Source organism: Macrobrachium nipponense, chromosome 3 (assembly GCF_015104395.2).
Source record: "Macrobrachium nipponense isolate FS-2020 chromosome 3, ASM1510439v2, whole genome shotgun sequence".
NCBI lineage: Eukaryota > Metazoa > Arthropoda > Malacostraca > Decapoda > Palaemonidae > Macrobrachium > Macrobrachium nipponense.
This window is the reverse complement of record NC_087202.1, coordinates 134,589,130-134,601,671: the sequence shown is the minus strand read 5'-3', so window position 1 is coordinate 134,601,671 and position 12,542 is coordinate 134,589,130. Positions and strand designations below refer to the sequence as shown.

Below are 12,542 nucleotides of genomic sequence, written 5' to 3'. Positions count from 1 at the left end.
CTTGCAAGGTGCTTTGAATACTGTATTTTATAGCCTGTTAACCATATTAAATAACTTAAACAATGTTATAATCGCCTTTTTGTGTTTAACAGGTGGGTCTAATTCCTAAGAATTATGTTCAAGAACTCCATGAAGTTGTAGACACCAGAGCGTCTAGGTCAAGAGAGCCCTCACAAACTCGACAGCTACCGCCTCCAGCTCCAGCCAACAATGTTCACCCTCCATCTACAAATGGTGGGGCTCACAATGCTGAGACTCACCTGGCACAGGTTTGTTTCCTTTATGCATTATTTGTGTTGGCATTGTAGGAATTGCATCACAGTAACAGGCATACTATTCATAGCATCATGTTGTGTGTGTGTATATATATATCATATATATATATATAATATATATATATATATATATATAATACATATATATACATATACATATACATATATATATATATCTATATATATATATATATATATATATATATATATACATATACATATACATATACATATATAAGCAAATACCACAGGAAAATAATAGTCAGAAATCCAAGCGCTTTCGTCTTTACTCAGACATGGCTATGGGTAATCCCTTATCTCCTGTCCTTAGCAATATTTACATGGAATTTTTTGAGACAAAACTCTTACCAAGAATTTTGCCCCAAAAAGTTATTTGGTTTAGATATGTGGATGATATCTTCTGTATTTGGCCAGTTCACGAAAATCTCCAGGAATTCCTTAATAATCTCAATAATTTAGTCCCTTCTATAAAATTTACTGTAGAGGAAGAAAGAAATTGTAATTTGAATTTTCTTGATGTAACTGTCCATAGAAATGATAGAAATTTCACCTTTTCAGTCTTTCGAAAATCAACTAACATTGCCTCTTTTGTTCATTACTACTCCAATCACCATCAAAATGTTAAATTCTCTGTTTTTTCTGGGATGTTCTTAAGGGCTTTACGTGTCTGTAGCCCGCAGTTTATTGACGCTGAAATTAAAACTATTTATGATCTTGCATTGAAACTTTAATATTTACCCAAGGACTTTTATAGATGTGGCATGGAAAAGAGCTAGAAAAACATTTTATTCAACTAATGACAAACTCGAATTTAGTAAGCATAACATTCTAAAATTACCCTATGATGAAAGGTTTTTAGATATTCCTAGAATTTTAAAGCTATTTAACATAAATTTTATTTTCAGTAATATTAATGTCAAGAGTTTAATAATAAAAAATTCTCCTAAAGATCTTCCAGGCTGCATATATGAAATTCCTTGCAAAAAAGTGTGATAAACGTCAATTACGGACAGACCGGTAAATCTCTTTCACAACGTCTCAAGCAACATCAATATTCTGTGAGAACTGGGCAAATATCGAATGCATTATTCGTACATATGAGATATTTAGACCATCCTATTAACTGGAGTCAAGCAAGAGCCTTAATCCCATGTAATGACACAGTTAAAAGGAATATCATTGAATCTTGTTTCATCAAGTCAAATAATAGAAATGTTCTAAATTTAAGTCTTGGTTTATTTAAACTTGATGCTTTCATTATGAAAAAAGTTGTAGATAAATATAAGCAACAAAATTAATGTATTCAGTTTTTACATGTTTTGGACTGTAAAGATACTTTGTAGTTTCGGTTAGGTTTGTGACCGTGTGATATCCGATAATCCTGGATTATCTCTTAATTTTTACCCTGTTGACAATTAACCATCTGGTATTCTTGATCATGTTTTGTACCTGAGACCTTTATCTCCAATTGTACTTCATTAACTCCTTGACGATGTCTGAGTAAAGACAAAAGCGCTTGGATTTCTGACTATTATTTTCCAGTGGTATTCGCTTATTTATGAAGTCACGTGCATCTACAGTGATTTTTTAAAGCATTGAACATATAGAATATGATATATATATATCTATATATATATATATATTATATATGTATATAATAGATACACACACACACATACACACAACATACAGACATACATACATACTACAACATACATACATATATATATATACTATATATATATAATATATATCTATATATATTATATACTATATATATATAGTATATATATATATATATATATATATATTATATATATTCTATATATATATATATATATATATAATATACATCCATCCATACATAATACATCATTATATAATAGATATATATAATATAAGATATATATATAATATAATATATATATAATATATATATAATTATATTATATCTATAGATTATATCTATAGATATATAATATATATTATATATATTATATATATATATGAGATATATATATATCATATATATATGATAATTAATATATTATATAATATATATATATATATATATATAATATATATATATATTATATATATATATATATATAAATATATATATATACATATACATACATATATATCTTACATATATACATATACATAATATATATATATATATATATATATATATTATATATATATATATAAAAATATATATATACACATACACATATTAGTATACACACACACACACAGGTAGTTGTCGATTTATGACCACAATTGGTTACGACCAGCCGGTCGTAAATTGTTTTGGACGTAAGTTGGCCCATGTTAATATTCCATAAGAATATTATACTAGCCTAGCCTACATTACACAGCATACTTTATACATATATGGCATAGTAATTATTAATTTCAGCTTATTCTCTAGGTTCAATACACATTGGCTTATGATAATTCAGTACAAAGAGAATTCAAATAACATTTAACAAGTTAGCCTCGAGTATACGATGATGATGTTATCATGGTACGTATATCGTATATATACGAATACAGTAACCTAGCCTACAGTATACTACATATACGATATAATTTAGTAATTTATTAATATAAGCCAATTTTGGAGGTTCAATGCATTCTGACTATGATATATCAGTAGGAAAAAAATTGGACACGAAACGGGAATCAGATTCAGACCGACATTGGCACACCTAATTGAGTGATTGTTAGGCTGCTGGCGGCTACATATGTTTATGAAACAAAAACACAATGAATATGCATCTTTTCTGTGAATCTTTTTAAAAGTTATACATTATTGTATCCAATAATATTGTATGTACAGTGGTCCCCCCGTATTCGCGGGGGATGCGTACCAAAAAAAAAAAAAAAAAAAAAAAAAAAACCGTGAATAGTTATAACCCGTGAATAGTTGGAACCCCAATAAAAATGCCTAAAACATCCTATTTTGTTAGTTAAAACTCAAGAAAATCTCACTAAAAATTTTTATACCTGGTTTTTTTTAAAGTTTTATCACAAAAATTGCATTTTATGAAGAAATTGATAAAAAAAAATCCCAGGAATTTCTGGATATTTCTCATAGAAAAATACAGCGAATAGGCAAATTTTCCGTGAATAATGCGGGGAAATGTTCCCGAGAGAAATCCGCGAATGTGTGAGTGCGAATCCAGAGAACGAGAATATGGGGGGTTCCACTGTATTCTCATATAATTGTATAATAAAATACTAACAAAGCAGTCAATGTTTTGGTTTGGAAATCAGCTGATGGCGAATACGAGTTTAGTTAGTCGTATTTAACTCAATTCGGAGCGAATTGCCTTTCTTCTAGTTAGCATAAAAATATCTAGATACTTTACTTATATGAGGCAAGGTAATTTGTCACTATACGACGTGTTTTCAAGTCGAAATATTAATTTAATACGTCTCCTGAACTAAATTATTTTTTTCATTAACAGATTGCATTGTGAGCATGTTTATTGTGTAAAATTATTATGTGATTCAGTTCAGTATTTTCACTTGATTTCTTTGTAGTATGAGCTTTACCATTAGTTATGTTACTTATCTTTTATCGGTGTGAAAACAACAGTAAAATGTGTTCTTTCAAGACCTGAAGTTTTTATTAAAATTATTCTCTCTCAGTTTTATCTATGGTTCTGATTGATGGCATAAGTTTACTGGAGTTATATCCTTGTTGCCAATGCATGATAATAGTCACTAGCAGCTTGGAAAGTAAGCTGTGTGTGTAGAAAGGCGGGAGCTGGGGAAAAACTGTCGTATGTTCAGCTGGACACCATTCTTTCTTGCTCAAGTCGCTTCCCAGTCGTTTTAGTTGTGGGTGGTCGCAAAATCGATCAGTTGTAACTGGCATAGGTCGTGAGAGAGAGAGAGAGAGAGAGAACATTATACATTAGCTAGGTCTTTGTCTAGAATTGCATTATGGTCATCCACTTCAAAATGAAGCCCAGAGCTATAAAATGCATTGGCTCATGTCTACAAAAAAGTGAAGTTTGTTTTAAGAAATTATGTGATGTGATAAGCAGTCAGTGTTGTGGGCAAAGATGCTAAAGTTCATTTTTAACCAGATGATACAGTACTTTTTTGATGGCCAAAGTGGTATAACCACGTAGCATAAGTATGTATACTAATTTTTATTGTAAAATGTCACTGATGTCCAACTCTGTAGGTAAACTAATACCACCTTTTTTAATAGTCCATCTGTCCTCCAGAACACATGAATAACCGTATCCTCATGACACATCACTTACAAAGTGTAAAGAAATTGTATATCTTTTAACACTTTCTCGGTCATATACGTACATTATTTGTATAGATGTATTGGTTCTGTATCAAAGTTAAAAAGTTGTAGCCTAAATGATTGTCTGTTTGTGATGACATCAAACTCTTGGTAAATATTAGTGTTTCTCTGCAGGGGATGCAGGGTATGAACATCAATGCAGCTGCTCCAGCTCCTGTAATGCCTCCTGCGCCTCACCAGCCTGTTAGTGGCGTTCCTCCGGATAAGGGCCATTTCACTACTAGAGATTGGTACTATGGACCAATTACTCGAGCGCAGTGCGATGATATTCTCAACCAGCGGGGACGAGATGGAGATTTCCTCATTAGAGATTCTGAAACAAATGTAAGTATTTTCTTTTACACTAATGTTTAGCTTGTGGTCAGTCAGTTTTTACATCACTTTTGCTGCATAGTTAAACTGTTTCGACTGACTGTTGTTAAAGTGAATGATTTATAAATTTGGTATTGATGCAGTAATACAAAAACTTGGTTTTGGACCTTGAGGGCTTGGCATTCCTGTTTCCAGTTGGGGCTTCTGTCTGCTTATGCCTTTTGGAGCAGACGTAGGCAGTGCTACAGACTGCAGATACCTCTGACCCATGGTTTTTGTCATTTGTCTCATGTTTGGATTTTTTTTTGTTTTGTTTAAGAGTGCAACATCTGTGAATTTGTCGTATTCTAACATTCATTATATAGTTAAATGATAAATCTCCTATACCAGCTCTGTGAGAGTAAAGAAGTAGGACTAAGTAGTCTAGGTGATCCACTTTGTAATAATGATAATCATAAGGTGTCCATAAATTAGAGCTTTCCCTTATTAGAAAATCAGTAATAATGAAGGTACCTTTAGTTGGGTACACACAACTTGCCTGTCATTCAGTTATTTTTTGCTTAATTGATTGAAGTAACAGTGCTGCTATTTGTGTTTTTATGTTAATGTCCTTAGACATTGGTATGTAGCATGATCTTCCACAGTCTTAGGTTTGAGTTCCCTTTCATGACATTGCACTCATTCACACTTTCTTTTCTTTACTTAGTTCCTAGCTCATGTATTTTATTCAGAACCGGCAGGTCTGAGCAAGTTAGAACAAGCTTTTGTAACTGCTGCTTTGTCATAAGAACTATTCAGTTCTAATCCTACTACTTCAAACCAATTAGTTTAGAAAGGTTATAAAGCAAATTTTTCCTTCATTTTTACATGTACTTTACCTGTTTGTGAAATTTTGTGGCAGCTAGGGAAGCTCTGTGCCAGTTGTAAGGTAGGGTAAAATAACGTAATAGTAGAGAATAGCCTACACATGAAATTGTGTTATTAAATATAAACAAAATAGCCTACTTTAAGCTTTGCAAATTTTAGTAGGAAAACAGGTAAATAGTAAACAAATAGCACATGATGCAAGGGAAAGACAAAGAGGAGCAAGAATATAACAATATAAGATTTATTAAAGTATCCCATGAATTAAATCCTGAGGAACATCTGAGGGAGACATAGACATTAGATAAATAAAAATCAGAGTTCATAGTACTGAATTTCAAAGCTATGAACATTTTCTCAAGGTAATGGAAACAGTGTAGTTGGTTTTATACATATAAAAACTTGTGTACTTTTAAAAGGGATTGAGACTATATAATGAACATTTGCAATATACCCATGGTTGTATATTTGTGATATACTCATGGTTGGTACCTAAATCTCATATTTCATCTTCATTTGTGTAATCTGTCATTAATATCACTACATATATAGTACTGCATTTCCAGTTTTCCTCTTCAGTTATTGAGCTAGGTTTTTCTACATAATTCTGTGTTGTTTTTAAAAACCTTATTTCCTCTATGTTCATATTCCCTTGGATTTGAAAGATAAGTTGAAGACAGTTAGAAATTTTTACTTTAAACTTATTTTTACAGGTTGGTGACTTCAGTGTGTCGTTAAAAGCATCAGGCCGCAACAAGCATTTTCGGGTTCATGTTGAAAATGGTTTGTACTGCATTGGACAACGAAAATTCCAAACTCTGGATCAACTAGTGGACCATTATCAGCGGTCGCCTATCTACACCAGTCAAAAAGGAGAGAAGCTTTATCTGATACGACCTATGCCCAAGCCATGAATCTTTTAACTATGGTGACTGAAGTATGTAAAGTTCTTTAAGACATATTTTAAGGAAATTTCCTCATGCATTATTGTGTAAAATTTACACGTGGTTGCTAAATACTCTTCTGAATTATGAGAAAAAAAATTGAAACTGTCCAGTTGGCAATGGAATATTGCCTGAGTAGTTCTTCCTTCATAAATTTAGCAAATAAAATGGTTTATTTACCATTCAAGTCCTAATGTGATTTAAATAATTTACTTTTATACCTTCATATGCATTAGACAAGATTAGATTTTCATTTGATGGCTGCTAGATTTCAATTGGCACCTGCAGTATCATTAACCTCAAGATCATTTTATCTCCATAAAATCATGAGGTCATTGATGCTATAAACAGACTTTTCCACAATACAATCTTAGTATGAAACATGTTTGTTTTTTACTTTAAGCTCTCTTACTAAAAATGAAATCATCTCTTCTTTGTCATTGAGAGGTGAAACGGTTATAAAAAATTTCATAGTTTTTCACGTGTACTGTATGTTCAGAGATATTTGAGGATTGTCTTGAATTCTTTAGAACACTTTGATACATTTCCATGGTTTTCTAACAGTTTTCAGTGCATTATGCTGTAATTTAACAGTAACATTGTAATTACAAGGTTGCTTAAATGGTAATCTCAAGAACTTCGGTGTTTTTTATTTGAAGGAAAAAACTATTTAACACATCTTTAGTTTGCTAAACCAAAAGTAATTCCTAAGTAGTTACTTGATTTATTGTTGCCACAGAAAAATGCTTGAAAATTTTGAGTGACTATTATAAGTATGATAAAATGTGGAAAAACATAGCTGAAAGCTCCTCATTCCTGGAGCTCTCTTTCGTACATGTCATGATAGACTAACGGCCATTCCTAACGTACTGGAGTCATATGAATTCAGTCCATGTTTTTATTAGTTATAGTGAACATTAACATTGTAGAATCTGCTGCCTCCTATGTAAAAAGAAGGTTGAAGTTTGACAGGTCGTGTATCCATATTGTGTGTATAAATAACTGACCCAGCACCATTCTTTTAGATGTTGCTGTTGCCTATACTTCATCATGTGCTGAAAGTAGATTCAGCATAGATCACAGTACAGTATTAATAACTGAAGATCACCTCTGCCAGGGGTGCTTATGCCATGGGTTGCAGACTTGAGGGCTGGATGCATGATGATGAGGAAGTTTGAGAGTACCCAGTCCTTGTGCATTTATCTTCTAAAATGGAGTGAATTCTTTCAACCTTGTTTTTGTATTTGTTCTGCGTCTTATATTTGTTATGGAAAATCATTTTGAATGCTGAAAGCTTCTATGTCCTCACAGGACAAGAAGTCCAAGTGATAATGTTCGATGGGTTTTCCCCTCGGTAACGTGTCTTAAGTGGCTATAGTGTGATTTTACCTCGAAGATGGTCCCAGAGAGGATGGTGGTGTATTTGATATTTGTGAGAAAAATCTCATATTTTGTACATTGCAAGTTTTTTTATCTCTTTAGCTTTTAATATAGCTTCTTATCCCACTAGTCAATATAGCTTGAAAGACAAAAGCACATTAATTGCAACTTGTGCAGCTTTTATAAATATGTTAAATTTTAAGTATGATTTTTTGCATTGAGTCAGTGTGAGTTGAGTGCAAGATGTTTGTTACCTTATATTTTATTATATTTTATCTTGGTTACTTTATATATTTTTGTTGTCAGATTCAAGATTTTGTCATCATACTGCATAAAGATGATTATCAAAGTATTTACAGCTTGATATTTAAGATTTCAACATACTACTGCTGTGAATTGTAATTTGCATGCAGTGTTAGTGAAGTCATGTAAAGTGTGCATAAAAGTCATGTAAAGAAATGTTCTGTTTGTAGGTAAGGCAAGATCAGTGATGATTAATCAAGAATTTAGGTGTTTTATCAATTTATGAGAGAAGCCTTTTATAGGTTTTTTGTTTGTGTAATGAACAACGAAGAAGGAATCTGCTACCGTGCAAGAGGAGAACTAGTTAAAAAGGAAATGCTTTATTGCAAAGCAGCAGAATCTTCATGTACCTCATTTCATTTTTGTATGAATTATTTAGAGGAGTGTAATTTGTAGCAATTTACTATTATTGTAATGTATTATAAAAATCATATTAGAAATTCCAAGGAATTGTTGCTCTTGTATGGCATTTATAAGTGGTGAAAACCTTTCATATTTGTTTTTCTTTTTTTTCGTAATTGAATGTGTATACATAATTTCATTGCAATTGGTTTATGTATTTGGGTTGCTGTTGATGTACAGATTTTTAGTTATGAATTTGTTTTTCGTTTAGTTATATGATCAAGATTTTTTTTCCAAAATTATAATCTCATTGTTAATTTTTCTAAATTTGTGTAAGTTTCTCTCAGCCTGTGTGTGCTGTATGTTTGTAAGTGCTAGTCATAAGCCCTGACACTGACACTGGACTCTGCAGTGCTGCAAGCAGCCCACATAAAGAGCATCAGGTTCCAGCCTTTCACACAATTTAATTGTACTGTGTAGCCTGCCACAGTTAGTCCCTGCTTTGCCTGTTATTACCAAAGATTCTTGGCTTCTCGATTCTTCAAAGGTGTGCTTTTAGGAGAATATTTCTTTTATCTGATGAAATTTCATAACTGCTGTTCTAAGTGGTTTATGATTCAACAACCTTTTGAATAACTGATGTTCTACAGAGATAATAATAATAATAATTTTGAAAGCAAATCCGTACGAATCCATTTGATCTCAGTACTGGGTTTTGTTATTTACATTTTCTTTCTGATTTGCTAAATGGCCTCTGTGTATATTGACATATTATTTGTAGATTTCTTCAAATTGTTTGGGTTGTAAATTTCCAGTCATAGCCAAATTACAGCTGTGCAGTTGTTAAGATGCTTCTTGTTAGTGAATCTGAGTGTGAGGGGAATAAGCATGTATATAGAACTTCAGAAGGATACCTTGTTCAAAGTTTAATTGTGTTTATAGTAAACAGACCAGTCTTTCTGAAATAGTTCTGAGGGGTTTTAGTAAATAGTTATGAGATACAGGGCATGAAAAAGTGGTCATCAGATCAAGTGGAGCAATAGTCTTACCTTGATGTAGGGAGGTGTTTGTATTCAATTTGCCGCATATCAGGGCATAAAAAAAGAAACACAAGAATGGAGCATGAATGGTAGTCCTTTCAGATGGTAATATTTAGTAAACCAAGATGCTGAGGGTCTCAGGTCTTACCATGTGTGATAGGTAATTATGAATGGTAGAAATTTTTTACAATAATTTTATGTATTGCACAACATTGTCATCATATTTGATCATTGCTTCATTTCATAAATGGTGGTAATTAGTTATGACAGGAAAATGCTTTGTTTATGCTAGTTTGGAAATTGTGGTTTAGTTCATTTTGAGACCAAACCACTAGATTAAAATCTTAACTTTCATAAAGCTGGCCTGAATTTTGTCTTCAATAGTAGAAAAAAAAAAAGACTTTTTAAATAAATGCTTGTTCTTCAAAAATTTAATCATATTTTCCAGTTAAATTTGTGAAGTAAAATTGAAATAATTATAGTTAGAAATAAACATTGATATTATTCAGGTACCTATCAATCAATGCCACTGAATTTTGACAGTGGACTATAATTCTTTAGTGTTATATATACTTTTGAAGTACCAGGTAGATAATGCTTAATTTGTCATTTAGGAAAGTATCCATGAAGCATATCATTCAAGGGAATTGCTGTACTGTAGAACATGCCTTTTTGTTCCTTACTTTAAAGGCATTTTTTACTCTCATAGGACAGTCCTTAACAAGGAAGCTGATTTCTAATGGTTTAGAATTATGAGAAATTTCAACTGGCTGGATTTTTTAAGTGGCATCATCATACTTAAATTGTTCAAGTTCCCTGTGTTTGGTTTTTATGATTCATAAGTGATTTTTTTTTTCATAGAAAAATTATACTTATGGAACAGTCTCCTCAATTTCATCAGTGTTGATAATTGAATTAAAAGTGCAGTAGTTTTATTGGAGCACTGTAATCCTTTTCAGTGCCATTGAAGCTGTAATACATATGTGTATTTTCATACATAATTGTTTCAGAGGAAGTTTTCAAGCATTTCATATATTTAAGGAGTTGCCTTTAGCATCCTACTTTCACTTGAAGCATATAACAACTGCACAAAGTAAAGATTGGATGCACATGTGCTTCATTATTTCCTTTCGTGATTGTTATGGACACCCTGAATTTTTTAAAAGTTCAGGTTATTATTGCTGTCATCGGTGCTCCCTTTTCCTTAAAAAATAAGTAGGTCTAGAATAGTAATAGAGCTTTCTACATGTCAAACAGAGGCCAGAATTGGAAACATACTAAAGCAGTTATGCAGGGACAGGGTATGAGCAAATCTTTTTTTTAAGGAAGAAGGACTTTTTCAGAACCTATTTTTGTTGTGTGAAGCAAATGTCTAAATTGTATAAAAATGTATTGCCTAATTTTCTAAAAAGGATATTGCAACTTTTGTGCAAAATCATAAGTTGAATTTCTCTTTTTAAAGGACAGAACTTCTGAGAATTGTTTGCAGTAAAATGCAATATCAAAGTATGTTCTTACAAAGGGGATACATTCCATGGTTTGATACATTAAATACTAAGTGCTTGTATAATTTGATCATTTGTTTACAGAATCATCTGTATTCAAATTAGTTTCTGGATTCTTATCCCTCTGCCTTAGGTTTGCTTGAATGTGTCCCTGTAATGTATACAGCTGATAGATTGATTTGCAGAACTGTATCACTGTTTCTGTGCAGTCCGTGTTTGTGCTCCAGATGTAACACCATCTTTATCACAACCTGTTGTAAAATTTTGATTATGTATTGCTAGCAGGTCTAGTTAAGCCTCTATGAATGATAGCATGAATGCTTTTGATATCTGATTTGACGTACAAGTCTGGTGCACAAGAAATACTCTCCCTGCTAGTAATGGTTGTGGTAAACTTTGGTGTTAGTATACTTTAATGAATTTGTCACAAAGTTGGTTAAGTTGGCGGCTATTTATTAATGGACTGAGCAGCTCAGTGGCAGAATGTCCATGAAATGAAAATGCTCAGTGTTGCCACTCATTTATACTTATGTTTGTACAAAATGTAATTACATTAAATAAAATTTTTACAAAATACATGATTTTTATTCTTATAATTTACAGTAGAAGGTAAATTTTTTTGTACAAATTTTATATAGTTTTGTACAAAACCATGAATCATAATAAGAAAAAATCCAGTCAGGTTCCCCAGCCATGTAGCTTATGAAGTCTTGAAAAATCTAGAAGAAAATGCCTGGAAAATCAGCCATAGAGTAACAGTATGCTCATAGACCTTTGGCCCATCTCCAGGCCGAAACATTCAGCCCAATTCCTTTGCTTATCTCACAGATGGTGATAGCCCACGAGAATTCCCCAGCTTGTCAGGCTGGAAAATATCCACTTTTTTTTTTCTTTCTTTTTTTCTAAATACTTTGTCGATGCTGTCGGTATTTGGCCTTTTGTTTTCCTTAACTAGTAATTTTGTTGGTTAATAGATGACCTTTATTCTGGTTAATTACCTATCTTTGTCCTATAACTAATGTAGGTAAGTAGTTCATTTTGATTTTAGGTTATTTCATTGCCCCGTGTTTGATATGTATTGGTACCAGTAATAGCTCGTTTTTCATATTAAAACTGCATATGTTTTCTTTATGTGTTTTTTGTTTTTGTAATGAGACTTACCCAGTAAGTATACAGCTATTAGTTTCCACGGACAGCAGCTTAATTCAAATTTTGCAGCT

General features: G+C 32.0%; 1 protein-coding gene across 7 annotated transcripts in view; it reads left to right on the top strand.

Moving 5' to 3' along the window:
• Positions 1 to 11,896, top strand: part of LOC135222074 (SH2/SH3 adapter protein dreadlocks-like) — a 146,963-nt gene extending 135,067 nt beyond the window's left edge. For 6 of the 7 annotated variants that reach the window (XM_064260237.1, XM_064260235.1, XM_064260238.1 and 3 more), the window contains 3 exons: positions 93 to 269; positions 4,747 to 4,956; positions 6,522 to 11,896. In XM_064260237.1, the coding sequence (XP_064116307.1) occupies positions 93 to 269; positions 4,747 to 4,956; positions 6,522 to 6,722 (588 nt within the window). In that variant the 3' untranslated portion in view covers positions 6,723 to 11,896. The remainder of the gene's footprint in view (positions 1 to 92; positions 270 to 4,746; positions 4,957 to 6,521) is intronic. The other variant, XM_064260236.1, reaches the window with a different exon arrangement.
• The last annotated feature ends 646 nt before the right edge of the window (positions 11,897 to 12,542 follow it).